The sequence below is a fragment of the Sinocyclocheilus grahami genome, unplaced genomic scaffold (genome assembly GCF_001515645.1).
Source record: "Sinocyclocheilus grahami isolate Dianchi unplaced genomic scaffold, SAMN03320097.WGS_v1.1 scaffold299.1, whole genome shotgun sequence".
In the NCBI taxonomy this organism is placed as follows: domain Eukaryota; kingdom Metazoa; phylum Chordata; class Actinopteri; order Cypriniformes; family Cyprinidae; genus Sinocyclocheilus; species Sinocyclocheilus grahami.
The window spans coordinates 567,765-586,745 of NW_015505478.1; the positions used below are offsets into that span (position 1 = coordinate 567,765).

Consider the following 18,981-nt stretch of genomic DNA (forward strand, 5'->3'; position numbering starts at 1 on the left):
AATACATTATTTTAATTGTCATGGATTTTGGGACTAGAAAAAAAAAATCACCTTTTCCTTAAAGGGATAGTTCACCCAAAAATGAAAATTCTGTCATTAATCACTCGCCCTCATGTCATTCCAAACCCGCAAGACCTTCGTTCATCTTCTGAACACAAATTATTATTTTTGTTTTCTTTGCATACAAAAAGTATTCTCGTAGCTTCATAAAATGAAGGTTGAACCACTGATGTCACATGGACTATTTTAACGATGTCCTTACTACCTTTCTAGGATAGTTTCTGGGGTCATCTTAATTTGTTTTCCGAAGATGAACGAAGGGTTTGGAACGACATGAGGGTGAGTAATTAATTTTCATTTTTGGGTGAACTATCCCTTAACGGGTCTTTTAGCATGTACCATTTACTTGAATTCCTGTTGATTAATGAATCACTCTAGCTTGGTTTCTCTCGTTCACTCGTTCTGAGGAGAGCAGAAGAGCGGTCAGGCTGAAGAAGGATCAGGTAACATGTTCCTTATATGGTCAGAACTCTTAACAAGAGCACATCCTCACTGGAATCACATCCAGTCCAAAATTGACATCGTAGTCTAACAACAATGCAGAAAAAGTGATTTGTGTCCGTTTATAAGGGAACACACAGCTTCACTTTCACCCAGCCACACTATAATGAACCAGACATGCTTAGACACATCTCAGAACTAAGAATGAAGACTTTTATTCTTCACATATTCAACTAAATAAAGGGTAAAAGCCTCTCTGCTTCACAAGCACAGTACTCCGTTTTCTCAGACATCAATATTGTGACATGGCAAAGTGAACACTAATGGGTGGTAAAAAATCCATATTCACTCCAATTCTAAACTATTCTTTAACTCCTTGAATAGAGGCAGAGACTAGGTGTTCCGAGTACACAATTCAACCTTTAAAATCATGTAATTATGTACTTGACTGAATGTGTCTCAGTGCGTGGTTTTTTTTCTTCTTCTTTTTTTTTACTCAACAGCTATTATAAAAATGTGCTTGTTTGGAAGATAGAGTTAGCAAAATGTACGTAACTGAATTTCTGACCCAATTTTACTGAGATATAGCCCTTGTAACAACTAGCCCCCTGTCTTCCTATCAATGATTACTAAACAAAACATTATAGAAGGGGATTGTTTGGCTCAGTCTCTGGTGCCAGGACATAACTAAGCATAGATGTGCTGCTGCTGTCATTGATGTCTTTAATGCTGTCATTGATGTCTTTGGAGGCTCTCCAGGAACTGATGACAAGCTGGAAGTTGTTTAAAGGTGATGATATTTGTGCCCTCAGTAGTGCTCTGTTAATTCCACAACACTGTATATATCACACAAGTGTTCAGGATCTTACACTGAACCATTTATAGTTCCCCAAAAACGTTGCAGTGAACAGTTCTTAGTGTGAAGAACATAAAAATCTAAAGAACCATTTTCCTTGATGTAGAACATTTTGTGGAATGTAAAGCTTTCATGGATGTTAAAGATTCTTCATGAAACCATCAATGCCATTAAGGAACTTTTAAGAATGTACAGTACAATAACTCTGGATCATCTCTGAAAGCTCTGAAATCTTTGTGGTCTGTGTATTTTTAAGCAGGCATTTAGGGAATGTGTTCTACTAGAATAATAAAGAATCTGAAGCGACGCATTACTGTAGAATATTAAAAACTATAAACATGTTCATATTTATATCCTGAATGAATCACTAAACATGCAGAATCATGTCACATATCACAACTCACTTAAATATCTATTTTCTCTTTAGGCTTTTATACACAACTGGTTAAGCACAGAGTGAATTCCAGTCTGATGTCACTGTTGATATGAACTCAAAGTATTTGGATCATATCCTGATTTTTTTTCCCCTTTTCCCTCCCCCTTGTGGATGTTTTTAAGCCCAGTGATCCTGCAGACAAGGAGGAGACCGTCTCTCATCACCACCGCTGCAGACAGCTGCGACTCAGTGCTCACTGGTAAGTGTGATCTAGGGATAATGGAAGATAGATGCATAACTTTTTCTGCGGAATTCTTTAATAGAAATGCATGTATTTATTAGTAATATAGTAACTGATCGTCTGAAGACTAAATGACCAGGTACAGTATTTTTCTTCTGAAATAGGTAACAGGTAGACTTCACAAACTTTAGAATATGTAGCATTTGTGTTTTTATGGTGTTTAGGGTGAGTTTTCGCAAAACCTATATAAATCAAATTTTTTGTTTATTTTGTTATGTAACTGAGTTTATGAGTGCAAGAGATGACCGACTTATATCCAAACAAATGCTGAAGTTAAGCATAGTCCTTAAATCTAAATCTGCCCTAAAGGTTATTTTTCCCGAGCCACACCTGTAGAATTTCACTTTTATACTGTAAACACATTATTGCATTTGGGAAATGATTTAATTTAATGCAGTTTGTCCCATGAATTTTTTTGAGAGTCAGGAATGCTATTGGAATTCTTATTGGGATCAAACTCCTTCAGGAAAAAAAACTCCTTTACAAAAGTGACATAAGATCCTGCTGAATAGACAAATTATTATTATTGTTATTATTATGTATCTATTTGATAAATGAAGTTAACCAACTAACATTATACATACTCTTTTGGTTTCTTTACCCAATATTTAAAAACTTTACAAATGCAATAAAAATATTGGTATCGGTACTCGGTATCGGCAAGCACAAAAAAATAAAAGTATCGGTATCGGGCGAGTACTGGAAAAAGTGGTATCGGTGCATCCCTAATTATTATTATTATTATTGTTGTTGTTATTATTTTGATTTTGTTCAGAATACAGTTTATCCAGCAGAAGATCATTTTATTCTTCAAGGATTCTTATTTATATTATAATCAAATATAATACTATTATATAGTAACTGACTTCTAAATAAAACCACTTAAAAAAAAATTTTCAACTGACTTCAGGATTTAAAAAAATTAATAGTATTATGATTATTATGAATGTTATTATTATTCTAGTTTTTGGGAAAAAAAATTAAGGATACTGTGGCAATTTTTCCTTTGGAAGCATTTCTCATTTCCATCCGACTCACATCCTGTGTATCTTATACACTGCATGCACATTACACCTCTGTTCATGTGGCTTTTTAACCTGAAAGCATCAGAAGTAAAGTGGCTTTACAGAATGTTTGTGTCCGTAGAAATCATCCTGCCATATAAGGACAAATTTTTGGGGGGGATCCCACACACCGTATAATCAGTTATGGAAACACTTCAGCTGAACAGTCTCAGTCTCAACTTTGTAATCCACTAGGTCAGTGTGTGTATATGTCTAAAACTCAACATTTTCTTTGGAGGTCCTAATTAGGAAATGCGGGGCTCTGTAGACTGCGCAACTTCATTCGGTCCACTTGGGGCGCCACATCTCTCCTGTCCTCCACTGCTCTCCCTGATCTCCACTTATGATTGGTGACACACTTCAAGCTAAACTGTAAACATATATGAACCCTATCAACCCCACTGTACGTAAATAGATTCAAAGACCTCTAAAATATCTACATGATGAAAACTTTGCTGGAAAAGTTTCAAAGTCTCCTGCATGCCTTTTACCGTCTGATTGATAGTTTATACTTTTAGTGAGTAAAAGTCCTTTTAGTATAATTATAAAAATGTCCACCTCCAGGTTGTGGTTCATATGTCTTTTTGCTTCTTGTACTTGTACTTGTACTTGGTCAATGAGATGGAAAACACTGGTATGCTGACCTACCGCACACATGTTGTCATGTTCCCTAACAGTGTGAGCTCTGGGCGGTCATCAAATGAGTCACTGGTCTGTGAATAGTATTGTGATTAATTGGCTGGATTTATTATCGCAACTGAGAGGCTTTTGAGACACATTCCTGGAAAGTCTGAAAGCAGAGCTGTCTATTTTGTTTACTTGGTTCATTCCTAATTGAATAGATTTAATAGATGCCAGAATCCAAGTAACACTTGTAAGCTGAAATGCACAAGATCTCTGGCGAGAGATCAAATTAATGGTCCATTCTGGTCCATTCATTTTTATGAGCCATAATAGTGCTGTTGTTTTCCAAACTGCCCCAAACTTCCAATTTATTGTTACCTCACATTCTTCAACGAATGCATCATATCCAGATGAACAAGAGCCTACAGCAAATGTTTTCCTTCACATCAACACTGACCCACTCTTATGTTAGTATCTTCCTCATCCTCTTCACAAGTTGATTCTTCAGGTCGTAGGTCTTGCCAACAGTCTGCAGATTCCTGTAGCAGGCCTTCAGCTGTGATCTGCTCTCTAGCAGGTTTAGATAAGAGATGAGAGGGGGTTGTTTTAGTGCATGATGCCAGCTTGCTATTTCAGGCTTTAGTAGAGGACACTGTTTCCATTGTCCACACTGGGTCAACACTGACCACCAAAGAGTCATTTCTACGACATTTCATCCAGACAAACAAAAACACGTTTTCTCTACACCTCATACATATTCTATAATATAGAGGTTCTAAAAAGTCACATTTTAAAATATCCAGACGGAATGTAAAATATAAGACCAAGTGGCATCTACAAACGATTGATGATAGAATCACTGTTCTCAGGACTTACTACTTTTCAAAATATATTTTAAGTGTGAAGGCTGTTGTGTGTGCCAGTGATAGAAATGCACAGCGGTTTGGTGTGAATAATGTGTCCAGAAGTCCTGCAGTGTTGATCTTCCAGATGAGATGTTTGTGGGTGAGTTCAGATGGCTTCAGTCCTTTCATGGAAATCATTTGTTCCTGTAGCCTTTACTCAACTCTGCAAAATGAGTTGTATGTAATCATTTGTGTGTTTTGGGATAATGTCATAGATATTTGTAAGTCACTACAGGAATCTTGAAGCATAGTTGTCTTTTATACATCACAATAATCAACCTGAAAACTTTTCGAAATGAGAACAGCGCTCCGTTTTATTACAAACACGGTTTAGCTCAAATGGTCAAAAGTCCAGTTCATAGTGAGTATCAAAGGCATCTGAGGTCAGTTACACTTGTGTGTGTGTGTGATAGCTTCCTCTTAAAACCCTTGAGACGTGGCATTTGAGAAGCAATGAATCTTTCAGTGTCCACTTTTCCCTGATTCCCAGTTTCTATTGTTTAAACAGACAAGCCAAAAGCAATACAAAGTTTATTTCACAATATAAGCACTGATAAACAAAGTAGTTCTAGGTGAACTCATAAAGTACTGGAATGGCCCTTAAGTAACTAATCCGTTTCAGAACAAGCACAAAACCTCAAGCCTCTCCGATCCACCAGATCCAATGAAAGGCTGTGAAAATCCCTTTATTCTGCTCTCTGATGTCACAAGCAAGGAATTCAGATGAATTCAGTTCCCTCTCTCTGACTCCCCTCCCCTTCACTTATCTTTTGCAGCATAGCCTAACATGGAGAGGGCAGCTGATGCTTTGGTTGGGATTGTTGGGTTTGGGAGGACAGGCCATGGGTGTGGTGGGCAACTGGGGGCAGGGGGTAGGTTTTAAGGGGCAGCTGGGGTTGTATATATGACAAATAACTCGAAGAGAAGAGTGGAGTTCCCCTGTAACACTCTGGCTGTTTGGTTCTCTCCATCCATCTTTCCATCTTTCATTTCCTCAAGGATTTCCTGTATTTCCTGAAAGCAGATATGACTTTCCACAGGCACTCAGGTAAAGATGTACAGACATAAAGCTTTCTGGTGATTCTCCTCATGTGCATCCATTGGCACTTCTTTTGCTGGATATGGTTTATAGCTGAACTTTCACTACTATTCAAAAAAATTGGTTTCAGTATATATTTTTTTTAAACATTGATGATAAGAAATGTTGCTTGAGCAACAAATCAGCATATTAGAATGGTGATAATGCTGTCAATTCAGCTTTGTATCACATGAATAAATGACATTTTAAAATAGAAAACAGTTATTTTAAATCGTAATATTATTACGTAAGATATTACTGTTTTTACTGCATCAAATAAAAGCAGATTTGGTGAGTATACGAGATTTCTTTCAAAAACATGTAACATTTTTAACAACCCCAAACTTTCGAATGGTGGTGTATATGTTGTTTTGTGATTTGGTATGCCCATATGTGATTTGTATATGAAAATGCATTGGCTTTGCATGTATTTAGAGGGGTTTCCAGTAACGTTTGTTTAATATTTCCAGTATAGAACTATATTTATCTTATTTGAAGGCCTGTGCAATATCAGTATCAGACAATCTTAGCTAGCCTGGTATAACCCAATGTAGCAAATATTTCTTTATCTGTGTACTTTTGATGGTGAGCTCAGGTAGCAGCTGTATGAATGTGGTCTTAATCTAGACCACTTTAGTCTAAGTCAAGATAGTGCTCAAGCTAATTCATCGATTCAACACAATCAGAGTCTTTTCTCATGATTTATTTGGACTACATTTGTTAGTGTCAAATATAGGTGCATCAATCAATGTTTGCTTTAATGTGGTTACTGTTCTCCGCATGGCTGAATCTGATCTCGCGTTGACCTTTTGAGCAGCATTTGCTCTTCGCTTTGGGACAAAGTGGCCCATTTGATAACACTCTGACAGAGCTAGCTAAAAATGAACAGCTGATGGACGGTATCCCAAAAGGCTTAAGGATTGAGCATACTGATCTTTCAGTTCCCAGAAGCCACAACACTAATGCTTGTATACATCTGAAGTCAGAGGAGAGAACGCAGGAAACTGGCATTACTAAATAGACTTACTGAATCTAGATGTCTTTTCCACAGATTCAGTTGTGTTGGAAGTTTCACCCAGATTGTCTTCTCTTTGGCAGTATTTTGTTCTATATTAGGATATACTATACAATTTTAGGTCAAGGCTTAATCTGTGGAATTTCTGTCACATCATTCACTAATATTAATCGTCATTGTTGGGAACATTGGAATCAAATGTTAGAATGTCAACTCAGTGGGGGAAACTTAGATTTTTAGACTTTTTTTCACTTCCACGTTGCATTTCTGACCCGTTTCGTTTCAAGAATCATGTTATCGTTTTGATTGAATAAGTAGAATTTAATGAATGTAACCATAACGACGACTATATTTACTTATAAGGGCTAACAATAGGATGTTGACTGGTAAGAATGAGTCTGTACTCTAAAAATACAGCTTCATTTATCAACATCTAGAAAATTCAGCTTTGGCACTATCAGAGGTGAAGTGTTGGTGGCCACATCTGTGGAGTGATTTGGCCTCTGGCTTTTCAAGCAGACTTTCCTAAGTTGTTTGGCATGCGGTTGCTAAACTGTGTTTACAACAGATGCAGACGTGCAGTCAAAACATTTAACATCCTAACAATATCTTGCATCCCAAGGGACACTGGTCAATTTAAGTCAGGACTATTGGCTATATGTGCTGATCAGTGCTAAGTGCAACACTTTTTATGATCTATATAAAAGAGTAGCTGTCCATGTGGCCTCTCAGTTATTTCAAGAGTATTTAGAAAACATAATCTGTAATCGAAATCTGTAATTCCTGAAGTTCATTTAAAAGTCCCTCCCAGTCAAATCAGTTCCTTTAGCCAATTCTTGTTATTGCGTTATACTGGCCTCTTGCGGTGACTTGATATATTATAATAATCACTAGACACTTTAAAGAACATGTAGCACTGAATAGAGAGAGAATCATGTAGTCTCTACTTGATCAGTACTGTAGAACAAAATGATGAATGTTAAAGTGCTCCAATATTCTGGTACAGGTCAGTTCTCATCACTGTAGGTGTGGCATGGAGTGGGAGAGACCACAAATTTAGGTTATATCACATACCAAAATATATTTCAAAATGTATTTCAGGGGCAAAACATACATTTCCATTTTTTTTGGATGTATGTGAATGTATTTTCTTGGATTTAAATATACAGAGGGCAAAATAAATATAGCATATATGTTTTTACATTTTAAAAACATTATTTTGCCCTCCATATATTGAAAAAATGGCAATAATATATTGATACAAAACCTATTTATGTAAATATAATTTAATATTTTAGGAAATATATATTTTGTGTAGTTTAAAATGGAAGAATATATTAGATTTTTTATTTCATTTATTTATTTTTTGCTGAGTGGGAATGAATCATTTAACCACCAAATTGTTCAAACTGTTCAGATGAAAAGTCATCATATCTTGCCTCGCAGAACCATTGATACTCTCATCCTAATTTGACGATTCTAATATGATTTGTTTAAAAAAAAAATTACATGTTATAAACGTATGGTTTTGGCAGTCAGTTTTATATTTTGCATTTGTTTTGTCCCTGCAGGCCCCCACAGCTATCTGAGCTCCACCATGACCGATCGTTTCGACTGCTTCTACTGCAGAGACAACCTGCAGGGCAAGAAGTACGTCAAGAAAGACGACAAGCCAGTGTGCGTGCGCTGCTTCGACAAGCTCTGCGCCAACACCTGCGCCGAGTGTCGCAAACCTATAGGTGCTGATGCAAATGGCAATAATATATTGGTACAAAACCTATTTATGTAAATATAATTTAATATTTTAGGAAATATATATTTTGTGTAGTTTAAAATGGAAGAATATATTAGATTTTTTATTTCATTTATTTATTTTTTGCTGAGTGGGAATGAATCATTTAACCACCAAATTGTTCAAACTGTTCAGATGAAAAGTCATCATATCTTGCCTCGCAGAACCATTGATACTCTCATCCTAATTTGACGATTCTAATATGATTTGTTTAAAAAAAAATTACATGTTATAAACGTATGGTTTTGGCAGTCAGTTTTATATTTTGCATTTGTTTTGTCCCTGCAGGCCCCCACAGCTATCTGAGCTCCACCATGACCGATCGTTTCGACTGCTTCTACTGCAGAGACAACCTGCAGGGCAAGAAGTACGTCAAGAAAGACGACAAGCCAGTGTGCGTGCGCTGCTTCGACAAGCTCTGCGCCAACACCTGCGCCGAGTGTCGCAAACCTATAGGTGCTGATGCAAAGGTGGGGGTGTTGAATGAAGAAAAATCCTTTTAAAGAGCATTTTACATTGTGCAGAGCTAACAGTGCTTTCTATCCAGGAGCTGACCCATAAGAACCGCCACTGGCACGAGGGCTGCTTCCGCTGTGCCAAGTGCTACAAGCCGCTGGTCAATGAGTCTTTTGCTGCCAAAGACGATGGCAAGATCATGTGTGGGAAGTGTGGAGACCGTGACGGATCGCCTCGCTGCCAGGGCTGCTACAAAGTGATTACGCCAGGTGTGTGCACATAAACACCTTTTTTCCCACACAAAATGTGTTGTAAATGACAGCAAAGTTCTGGTGTTTCTCTGTAGGATCTAAGAATGTGGAGTACAAGCATAAAGTCTGGCATGAAGAGTGTTTCATCTGCTTTGAGTGCAAGCAGCCAATCCGCAGCCAGAGCTTCCTGACCAAGGGTGATGATATGTACTGCACTGCCTGCCATGAGAAGAAGTTTGCCAAGAACTGTGCCCGCTGCAAAGAGGTCAGTAAACCGTATACTGAAGGACTGCACTGTTGAAAGACTTCATAGATGGAACAGAAACACAACTTTAGTGTTTGCGGCTATTACGGTGCAGTACAAATTCAGGCATAATGCACAGTCAGACGGCCATTATTGCAAAATTAATTTTGATGCAAACTATTATACGGGTACGTGGCAAACAAATTACTTCGAATTTTGGGGTTGGTAAGATTTTAATGTTTTTGAAAAAAGTCTCTCATGTGCATCAAGGCTGCATTTATTTGATCAAAAATACAGTAAAAAGTGTAATATTGTAAAATATTTTTGCAATTTAAAGTAACTGTTTTCTATTTGAATATATTCTAGTGTAATTTAATTCCTGTGATGCATAGCTGAATTTTCAGGATCATCATTCCAGTCTTCAGCATCACATGATCCTTCAGAAATCATTCATGTATGCCGATTTGCTGAAACATTTCATGTAACAATTTTATCAATGTTGACAACGGTTGTGCTTCATATTTATATGAAAACCTTGATACACTTTGTTTTTCAGGACTCTTTGATAAATAAATGTTCTTTTAAATGTTCCATAAAAAATAAAAAAAATCTTTGGATCAGTTTAATGCATAAAAAACGCCTCACTGAACACAAACTTTCACTATTACAATCTATTACTATTGCTAGTAAATTTCACAAATGTTTACAGAGAAACAGCAATCAACATGTTAAATTAAACATGAGGTTTGAAGTGTTCTTGTAAAACCAAAAATTATTTTCCTATAGCCTAGTATACATGGAACTCTATTTTGCTTTGTAGTAAATGAAGTCATTGCAGAGTTAACTGTTGCTCATCTTGTGTCGGTTGAATGAACGACTCTTGAAACGGCACACAGACAATCAAATTCAGAAGACAAGAACTAACCATTCCTATCAGGCATGTTCTGAAGCCTCTGTACTTTTGTCTGATCTGTCCTAATAATCAGGCTATTAGCAGTGGTGGAATCACCTATCAGGACCAGCCCTGGCACTCTGAGTGCTTTGTGTGTAACACGTGCAAGAAACCTCTGGCTGGAGCTCGTTTCACGGCCCATGAAGATCAGTTCTACTGTGTGAACTGCTATAAGGCTGATGTGGCCAAGAAATGCTCTGGATGTCAAAATCCCATTACAGGTATAATCTGCAAATCTGTCCCAGTATTAAAGAATTCTTTTTTTCCCCACAATTACAGAAAACTTGTGAAGTGAAGTGACGTGACGTACAAGGGTTGTGCTTCATATTTAAATGAAAACCTTGATACACTTTGTTTTTCAGGACTCTTTGATAAATAAATGTTCTTTTAAATGTTCCATAAAAAAAAAAAAATCTTTTGATCAGTTTAATGCATAAAAAACGCCTCACTGAACACAAACTTTCACTATTACAATCTATTACTATTGCTAGTAAATTTCACAAATGTTTACAGAGAAACAGCAATCAACATGTTAAATTAAACATGAGGTTTGAAGTGTTCTTGTAAAACCAAAAATGATTTTCCTATAGCCTAGTATACATGGAACTCTATTTTGCTTTGTAGTAAATTAAGTCATTGCAGAGTTAACTGTTGCTCATCTTGTGTCGGTTGAATGAACGACTCTTGAAACGGCACACAGACAATCAAATTCAGAAGATAAGAACTAACCATTCCTATCAGGCATGTTCTGAAGCCTCTGTACTTTTGTCTGATCTGTCCTAATAATCAGGCTATTAGCAGTGGTGGAATCACCTATCAGGACCAGCCCTGGCACTCTGAGTGCTTTGTGTGTAACACGTGCAAGAAACCTCTGGCTGGAGCTCGTTTCACGGCCCATGAAGATCAGTTCTACTGTGTGAACTGCTATAAGGCTGATGTGGCCAAGAAATGCTCTGGATGTCAAAATCCCATTACAGGTATAATCTGCAAATCTGTCCCAGTATTAAAGAATTCTTTTTTTCCCCACAATTACAGAAAACTTGTGAAGTGAAGTGACGTGACGTGACATGTGGCCAAGTATGGTGACCCATACTCAGAATTAGTGCTCTGCATTTACCCATCCAAAGTGCACACACACCGCAGTGAACACACATACACACCGTGAACACACCCCCGGAGCAGTGGGCAGCCATTTATGCTGCGGTGCCCGGGGAGCAGTTGGGGGTTCGGTGCCTTGCTCAAGGGCACCTCAGTCGTGGTATTGAAGGTGGAAGAGAGTGCTGTACATTCACTCCCCCCACCTACAATCCCTGCCGGTACGAGACTCGAACCCGCAACCTTCTAACCATTAGGCCACGACTTCCCCTTGTAACACTTACTCTACAATACATTAAAGGGTTAGTTCACCCAAACATTTTAATTCTGTCATTAATTACGCACCCTCATGTCATTCCAAACCTGTAAGACCTTCATTCATCTTCAGAACACAAATTAAGATACTTTTGATGAAATCTGAGAGCTTTCTGACACGTTCAAGGCTCAGAAAGGTAGCAAGGACATTGCTCTGAAGATGAGCAAAGTTCTTACGGGTTTGGAACGACACAAGGGTAATTCATTGTCTTTCTGTGTTCCAGGATTTGGCAGAGGGACCAACGTGGTGAACTACGAGGACAAAACCTGGCATGAATACTGCTTTAATTGCAAAAAATGCTCCCTCTCCATGGCCCACAAGCGCTTTGTCATTAACGGAAATGACATCTACTGCCCTGACTGTGCCAAAAAGCTGTGAGGGCCTGATACAGCTGATTAATGAGCAATTAAGATAGAAATTATGAAATGAGTTGAAATCTCGCAAAGCTTTGAGTGTTCAAGTTAAGAGAAACCAGTGAGGGTGTTCGCATTGATAAATCACTGGAAGATTGAGATTATTTTCATCAAGTTCTTGGAGCAGATAATGAGTGCTATATGAAGGGCTTTTCTTATGCAAAACATATTACTGCAATCATAAATGCAATCGCTGGATTTACAAACCTAACAATGCATTTTAAGCTTCAGTTGTTGCAAAGCTATGGTGAAACTGTGTGATGTTACAATAGGAATACAACATGCATTTAGTAAACTCATTTTGCTTTGTGGAAAAAATGTTTGATTAGTTTCTGGATAATGCCTTTGAAATGTTTTTATGCAAGTCATTCTGTTAATATGAATGAAAAGAGAGACAAACTAATGAACAGATTCAAACCATTGAGCATAAAATAATAAATGACTCCAAACATTTATCTTCCAAAACTTTATTTTAACAATTTATATTTTCCCAGTACACTTTAGATATATTTACAAATATAATTTGGGGTCAGGGTTATTTCAAAACAAGAAACTGCTCAAACAAAAGCAGATCCCATTCATGAGCCTGTTCGAGGAGATTGATTGTCATATCCGAGGTAAGCTCACGTGACACGTTAAGGTATTAATATATGAAAATAAAATACAGCCCATTCAGCATCTAAGGCACAGTCCTATTCTACCCCTGTATTGAGTACTCAACATTAAAGAGCAGTTTTAGTTCTGATGTATAAAGCGCAAAGGGCTCTAAAGGTCCCATTAGTGGAAACATCTGCATTAGAGTAAACTCGTCTGAAAGTGGCTGTGTTCGTGTATTACGAAAGCAAACGCAACTAACACATACACACACGCCTCAATGATTGGGGCTACACCACACCATGAAGCAATTTTGGAAATGTAAAGTGTTATGAGTATAAATGGCCAAAACCGAGGGAATCCCAATGATCTCAATGAGTGCTGGTCACTTCTAACCTCCACAAACACTTTTCCACTGGAGTCTTAAGAGCCTGAGTCCAAAAGCAAGAAAGTGACTATTATACAACAAAAGATAAAAATCACAGAAAGCGGTTGCATATAAAATAATAGAAGAACATTAAATACATATTGAGGGATCTACAGTATTTCTAAATGTGGATGGAATGATACAAATAAGGAAAATTTACTTGTCAGTTAACCACAAACTCGACTCAACTGTTTCTTTAAGCTTTGTGGCCTTTAACTGGTCTGTGAATAATATTTCAAAAGGAAACAACATTTTACACAACTACAGTACACAAAGCCAACTGAACTCTTCAAGCATATGGAGGCCAATCAGTCTGGACATTTGAATCCGCAGTCATATGCCAAATCACACTTCCCCTAAATCCTCTAGCTGCAAATGTAAATCGCAATTCTCAACCTCAATGAGAGGCAACATGCTTAATGGATTCTCTGCAAACATCCCTGTTCAAACTCAAAGCAGCTTCATAATCAAATAGCCCTCTTGACTTCGCTTGTAACCCTCAGTTCACATTCTTTTTTCCAACTCACTTCACACTCTGTTCAAAAACGCGTGCTAGTGCGGTGTAGTTTGTTACATCTGGCCTGTTAGATTAGCAACAGCTTTTCTTACAGTACAGTGCTGTACCACACTATACAGTACACTAACCTGCTGCCTAGCTCTTATTCCCAACCACAAGAATAGCCAGACAGCCTAATACTGATTACATAATACTTAGAAGAGTTTTAAATATATATTTATGCATTTTTAAAGAGATAACTAAATTTATTGTGATTATTCAGGCCATGAATGGATGCGAGGACTAACAGTAACTGTATATACACGAGGAAACATCAGGACCTGATAGTACAGTACAACCCTGAGGGGACTTTGGGCATTGGAGAATATGAACTCATTCAAGTTTAGCCACTGGAACACGTTTCCTCAAACTCCAGGGAACAGAAACATGCAGAAAGTGTGCAAGTAGGAGTTACAGTAATTCTCTGTGTTATGTTATGCAATATATTAGCAGATAGATTCATGCAGACATATTGAGGGTCACTTAAATTAGATATTTGCTAACTAGTCATATTTATGTACAGGCAGAACAGGATATCAACAATACAGGTATTTACTATAGAACAGGAACGAACATAAAAACCTCATTAAACAAAAGTGTTACATCAGTCTGCATTGAGCCCCATCATCCTTCAATCTCAGAGCTCAAGGCAGTATGAACATGTTTGCACTCCATTTGAATTAGAATCAGTCTGGTTAACGGTTTTAATGAAACATCTCGAGAGAGATTTGCTATCTACAAGTGTTACACAGTAGGAATGCTTAAGTTGTTGCACAGGGGATATAGTGTTAAACACTATACAGTGGTGATGTTTATGCCTTTAGAGAGGAGAAACAGAAGCTTAGAGGAAAATATCCTGAGGTCACATTAAAAGCACATCAGAACAGGAGAGTTGCTGCACTAGCAGCCCGTCTAACCTCATGCTTCTATGTTGGATCACATTCCTGAGCTCTGCTCAACAGTTCAGACACAGGGTTTTAATTAGTTCGTCTGTGACTGGAACCAATGTCAGCTGAAGATATGTGAGAGTTTCCTTTTTCAAAATGCTTCACACTGACTCGACCAACCAGATTATTCAACAAAACGCTAAAGTTGAAGCTATAACGAATTCATATGTGCCACGTGAACCTACGTGAATTTAGCAAAAAAGTGCACGTGGTAACCGTCAAGAGACAGCAGTCGTTTAAATGTGAAGAAGCCGCATGAATAAATAAGTTGTCTCCACATTTAAAAGACAAACAAAACAAAACAAAAAACATTTAAGAAATGTATGGAAAAAAACTAATCCTGATGTCAATATTATAAAGATGTAGAGCTGATAAACGAAGCAAGCACACTGAAGGAATCTATCATTTTCCCTGAAGCATTTCTTTAGCTTGTAACATCCAACTTCTCTTTATTTTTTCTTGCCTTATCCGTCTATTATCTGCAGAGGCTGTGCAGCACTGTGCGCTTTCCCTGGCTGTCCAGACGAGTCTGAGCGCTGACACTCTGAGGCTCAGCTGGACGTGACTCACGGAGTGCAATAATCAGCAGGCCTTAGACAGACCTGCGCATTCACATCTCTGAGAGAACAAGAGAAACATGAGGTAAAATCAATATAAACACCATTCAGAAGACTTGAGAGTAAAAAGCCCTTACCAGACAGGGCTTCAATGGGCTGGGCTGGATGAATTGAGCAGGTTTTCTCATCGAAGGCCACTCTAGGGCCCTCAGGGCTCCCATCGTCCATCAGGGGTTTGCTCTTCGCATGAACACCCAGATCAATCAGCTCCTCGAAGCTCCAGGATCCTCCTTTACCATTCAACCCTTGCACCAGGTTCACTTTAGAGTCCTCGTTCACAAACTCTGAGCCCTCCATCAGACAGGACTTAGGAGGTGGGCTGCTGGAGATTAAAGCACAAATGTAAAAGTTGACATATGCACCACTAGTGTAACCCAGATGAAACTAGAGTAAATGAAGTCATTTTTGTACCTGTCCACTGAGGGATCCTCTGTGCTGGGTCCATTGCTGTTCTCTTTGTTGTCCACATCTGTTCGTGTGTTCATACTAATAACTGGCCCGACTTGCTCTGTGACTGGCTCCTCCACAGATAAGTGATGCTCCTGAGAGTCTGATGGCTCTGTCTTCTTGGCATTCTGCTCTGATTCAACAGCCTCATTCTCTAAATTTGAATGAGACAGATTAATTATTCAGTCCTACATTAGGGATTCACAATATATTGAAATAAAATTGTGACATGTCTTAGTGTGATTATCAAACTGCAAAGGGTGTGATCTAATTAAATAAACATAGGCTCAGAGTGAGGCGCAGCACTGTGTTCATTTACACACAAGCAGCTCATGTTATGGTGTTTTCAATGGCTTCAGTTTGCAGCAAATGCTGCTTTATTCTCTACATGCACTGCGCCATTCATTTCAACAGATTTGTCATGAGAAGCATTTATAAATTGGTTCGGCAAAACAGAAACTTTATAGGATTCCTGGAGCTTTTTGTCAAAATGACAGCTCAATGGCTTTATTAAATAATAAAAATCACAATACAAATTATAATTATTTTAAAGCCAAATTGATTGAGTCAAGACACACCCAAAGAGTTTTTGCAATATGTATAATATATAATATTGCAATGTCAGTTTTTCCAGTATTGTGCAGCAGTATGTTACATATAGTGAGAGATTATATCTTGTGACTTTCAGCATTGGCTGTCTTTTTGAATTTGCTTAGTACATTTTTTGTAAATACTGTGTAAAGCAGGTGTTCAGTTTCATTTCAGCAATTCTCCTATAACTTGTCACTTGCTTGTCAGTGAACCATTAGTCATCTGCTACATAGAAACTCACTGTTGTTGCCAACAAAATAATATTCTGCCATTTCTGGCATAAACTGACCCTTATTTTCACAGTTTATTTGGTCCTCAGCCTCCTCTCCATCTTCATCAGGAATGTCTTTCTCATCATTACTCTGAGAGAACACACAGACACAACATAAGTAACTGCTTGGGAGTTGAAATGATGCGTAACACGCAGATACATCATGCCTCAATTCTATATAACAAGCCATAGGCTATAAAATGAAAGCTGGTAAACTTGCCTTAAAATCGATTTGGTCTGTTTTTCTGGTTCTCTTCATAATTTCTTCAATTCTCTGCAGATGGAGACAGAACATTGAAGCAACTTGCACGATTCTTTAAACTACAGCTGCTACCTTAAATTCAAATTGTGTAAGTGTCAGTGTCATGTGATGGCGTTGCCGTTTACCTTCTTTCTCTCCATGCGCTCCTGTTGGTTCTGTTGCATAATGCGTGCTCTCTCCTGACGCTGCCTCTCTGCTTCCTCTTGAGCCTTTGCTTCAGCCTCCTCGCGCTGCCATTGAATAAGCAAGGAGTCAATTATTCAAACAGAGCAGCTCTATTGGGGTTTCTGTGCAAGAGGACGGTCAACGCACCTCTTTATCTAGCTCGGCCTGTCTTTGCTGCTCCTCCTGCTCCATTCGCTGTCTCTCCTCCTCTGCTATAAGAGCCTGCTCCTCCTCTTCTCTCTTCCTCTCCTCCGCAAGCCTCTTCTCCTCCTCTGCACGCCTCAAGCGCTCCTCCTCCGCCAGTCTCTTCTCCTCCTCTTTCCTCAGCCTGTCGAGACATGATACCTCAGGGCCTCTGGCACTTCAAAAGTAAATAGTTTTAACACACCAAGCTGATGATCACTTCAGCTTTAATGACTGCACAACAAGCCTGCTCTTACAAACAAGAAAAACAAGAATACGACTACAAACTAATGTCAGTGTTTTTGTTCTGATTCTCCTGAGTAATTGTAGGTTTAAGATCATAATACTTATATATTATTTGGCTAGTATATTCGGAAGTAGTCAAAGGAGAATCGTGTGCATAGTAGTGTCAAAGCAGGTTCCTGACACTGAAACAACACTGAAGCTTATCAAATAAACACACCTCTCCTCTTCTTCTTTCTGTATGCGGAGTTGCTCTTCTTTCTCTTTCTGCTCGCGTGCTAGACGTCGGTTTTCCATCAGGATCTTAGAAGCCTCTGCAGCAGAGTTATTTCCTGCGACAGCTTTGGAACTGGATTCTGTAAACACATATACATTACGCATATTAATATTAACTTTGCAATTATTTATAGTTAATGAATTACTTTTTTCTATAATAATAAACAATAGAATGCATTGACAGGGAAAGTCTCTTTCACAAAGTAAAATTATAATAGATTTATGTTTCCAGCAGAGGGCACTGCGTCTCAAGGATAACCCTGCACACTGTATACAAACTCAGTAACCCCAGCAGCATCTGACCTTGTTAGTAGGTACCTAAAGGCATTCATTACACAAAAGGTGTTGGTTTGCTGCTGTAATAACTCAAAGGCTTTGTTTTGGCCAGACATTTGGCAAAGGCAGGAAGCAGTAAAAAGATGAATCATTTTCAAAGCTTATTTCCTATTAAACATTAGATGAAAGAAATGACCTTCTTCATCATCATGAATGTAGCACTTGGCAGAGGATCTTATATGTGCTGTAAGGTACATTAAGGGGAGTCTGAAATGCAGTACTGTACTGAAACCCATCATGCTTCATCTTCAACAAAATTTCTGATAAACTTCACACTTTAAATTCATAATTTAAATTTTTCCCATTGATCCTGAGAGAAATGTCAATTAAACTACAAAATTAAATTCTAGTTAGAATTTACAATCAACAATAGGTTGTTTGCAATCACGTGATTCTGATGATGCGCGAAATGCAGCTGGAGGGCAGGAAGTGATTTTTCTCCATAGAAATCACTAGCAGAAACTCAAAATGCCAGCATTTTGCATTGTCTATGGATGCTCAAATCGGACAAACCGAGAAACCACAAGAAGCTTTTATCGTGTACAAAAATGTGTTGCTCATAAGGGGGGTAAATTCAAGAATTTGACTGAAAAACACTGGAAAAAGTGGCTTGTAAACCTGCGTCTGCGGTCGGGAGGAGCGGAGCCGGATAATGCTTGTGATTAGTTGCTTAGCCTATATCCATCGCCTTAACGGCAGGCAAGTATTTCAATTTAGTTTAAAAATCGCTCCTTTTTATAACAGAAGGATCACGTCCAACATGTTGTGATTATCAATACCTTTCTCTTGTAATAGCGTGGTGGTTGAAGAGAGATCCCCTCATACGA

General features: G+C 38.2%; 3 protein-coding genes across 17 annotated transcripts in view; 2 read left to right on the forward strand and 1 right to left on the reverse strand.

Annotated features, from left to right (window-relative positions):
* Window positions 1-1,791: 1,791 nt before the first annotated feature.
* Window positions 1,792-8,704, forward strand: LOC107601089 (four and a half LIM domains protein 5-like). The gene is made up of 3 exons (XM_016293110.1): window positions 1,792-1,992; window positions 8,292-8,488; window positions 8,648-8,704. The coding sequence occupies exons 1-3, from the start codon at window positions 1,905-1,907 to the stop codon at window positions 8,702-8,704; spliced, it is 342 nt and encodes a 113-aa protein (XP_016148596.1). The 5' UTR covers window positions 1,792-1,904.
* Window positions 8,705-8,749: 45 nt separating this feature from the next.
* Window positions 8,750-12,682, forward strand: LOC107601127 (four and a half LIM domains protein 1-like). Its single transcript, XM_016293164.1, has 5 exons — window positions 8,750-8,982; window positions 9,060-9,237; window positions 9,315-9,484; window positions 10,450-10,636; window positions 12,050-12,682. The coding sequence occupies exons 1-5, from the start codon at window positions 8,752-8,754 to the stop codon at window positions 12,202-12,204; spliced, it is 921 nt and encodes a 306-aa protein (XP_016148650.1). The 5' UTR covers window positions 8,750-8,751; the 3' UTR covers window positions 12,205-12,682.
* Window positions 12,683-14,994: 2,312 nt separating this feature from the next.
* The window catches only part of LOC107601128 (ensconsin-like), a 37,332-nt gene continuing 33,345 nt past the window's right edge, over window positions 14,995-18,981 (reverse strand). For 12 of the 15 annotated variants that reach the window (XM_016293180.1, XM_016293174.1, XM_016293176.1 and 9 more), the window contains 8 exons: window positions 17,763-17,898; window positions 17,264-17,477; window positions 17,077-17,181; window positions 16,910-16,963; window positions 16,708-16,780; window positions 15,792-15,981; window positions 15,458-15,702; window positions 14,995-15,381 (listed from right to left, as the gene is read on the reverse strand). In XM_016293180.1, coding sequence (XP_016148666.1) covers window positions 15,374-15,381; window positions 15,458-15,702; window positions 15,792-15,981; window positions 16,708-16,780; window positions 16,910-16,963; window positions 17,077-17,181; window positions 17,264-17,477; window positions 17,763-17,898 — 1,025 coding nt within the window. In that variant the 3' untranslated portion in view covers window positions 14,995-15,373. The remainder of the gene's footprint in view (window positions 15,382-15,457; window positions 15,703-15,791; window positions 15,982-16,707; window positions 16,781-16,909; window positions 16,964-17,076; window positions 17,182-17,263; window positions 17,478-17,762; window positions 17,899-18,981) is intronic. The other 3 variants (XM_016293178.1, XM_016293169.1, XM_016293167.1) reach the window with 3 other exon arrangements.

What these genes read in the sequence shown, in the direction of transcription:
- LOC107601089 (XM_016293110.1), top strand. Translation starts at nt 1,905, where the DNA reads ATGTTTTTAAGCCCAGTGATCCTGCAGACAAGGAGGAGACCGTCTCTC. An exon ending in CTGCGACTCAGTGCTCACTG is followed by an intron (nt 1,993 to 8,291) that starts GTAAGTGTGATC and finishes TTGTCCCTGCAG; the next exon opens with GCCCCCACAGCTATCTGAGC. An exon ending in CAAATGGCAATAATATATTG is followed by an intron (nt 8,489 to 8,647) that starts GTACAAAACCTA and finishes CAAACTGTTCAG; the next exon opens with ATGAAAAGTCATCATATCTT.
- LOC107601127 (XM_016293164.1), top strand. Translation starts at nt 8,752, where the DNA reads ATGGTTTTGGCAGTCAGTTTTATATTTTGCATTTGTTTTGTCCCTGCA. An exon ending in CTATAGGTGCTGATGCAAAG is followed by an intron (nt 8,983 to 9,059) that starts GTGGGGGTGTTG and finishes CTTTCTATCCAG; the next exon opens with GAGCTGACCCATAAGAACCG. An exon ending in CTACAAAGTGATTACGCCAG is followed by an intron (nt 9,238 to 9,314) that starts GTGTGTGCACAT and finishes GTTTCTCTGTAG; the next exon opens with GATCTAAGAATGTGGAGTAC.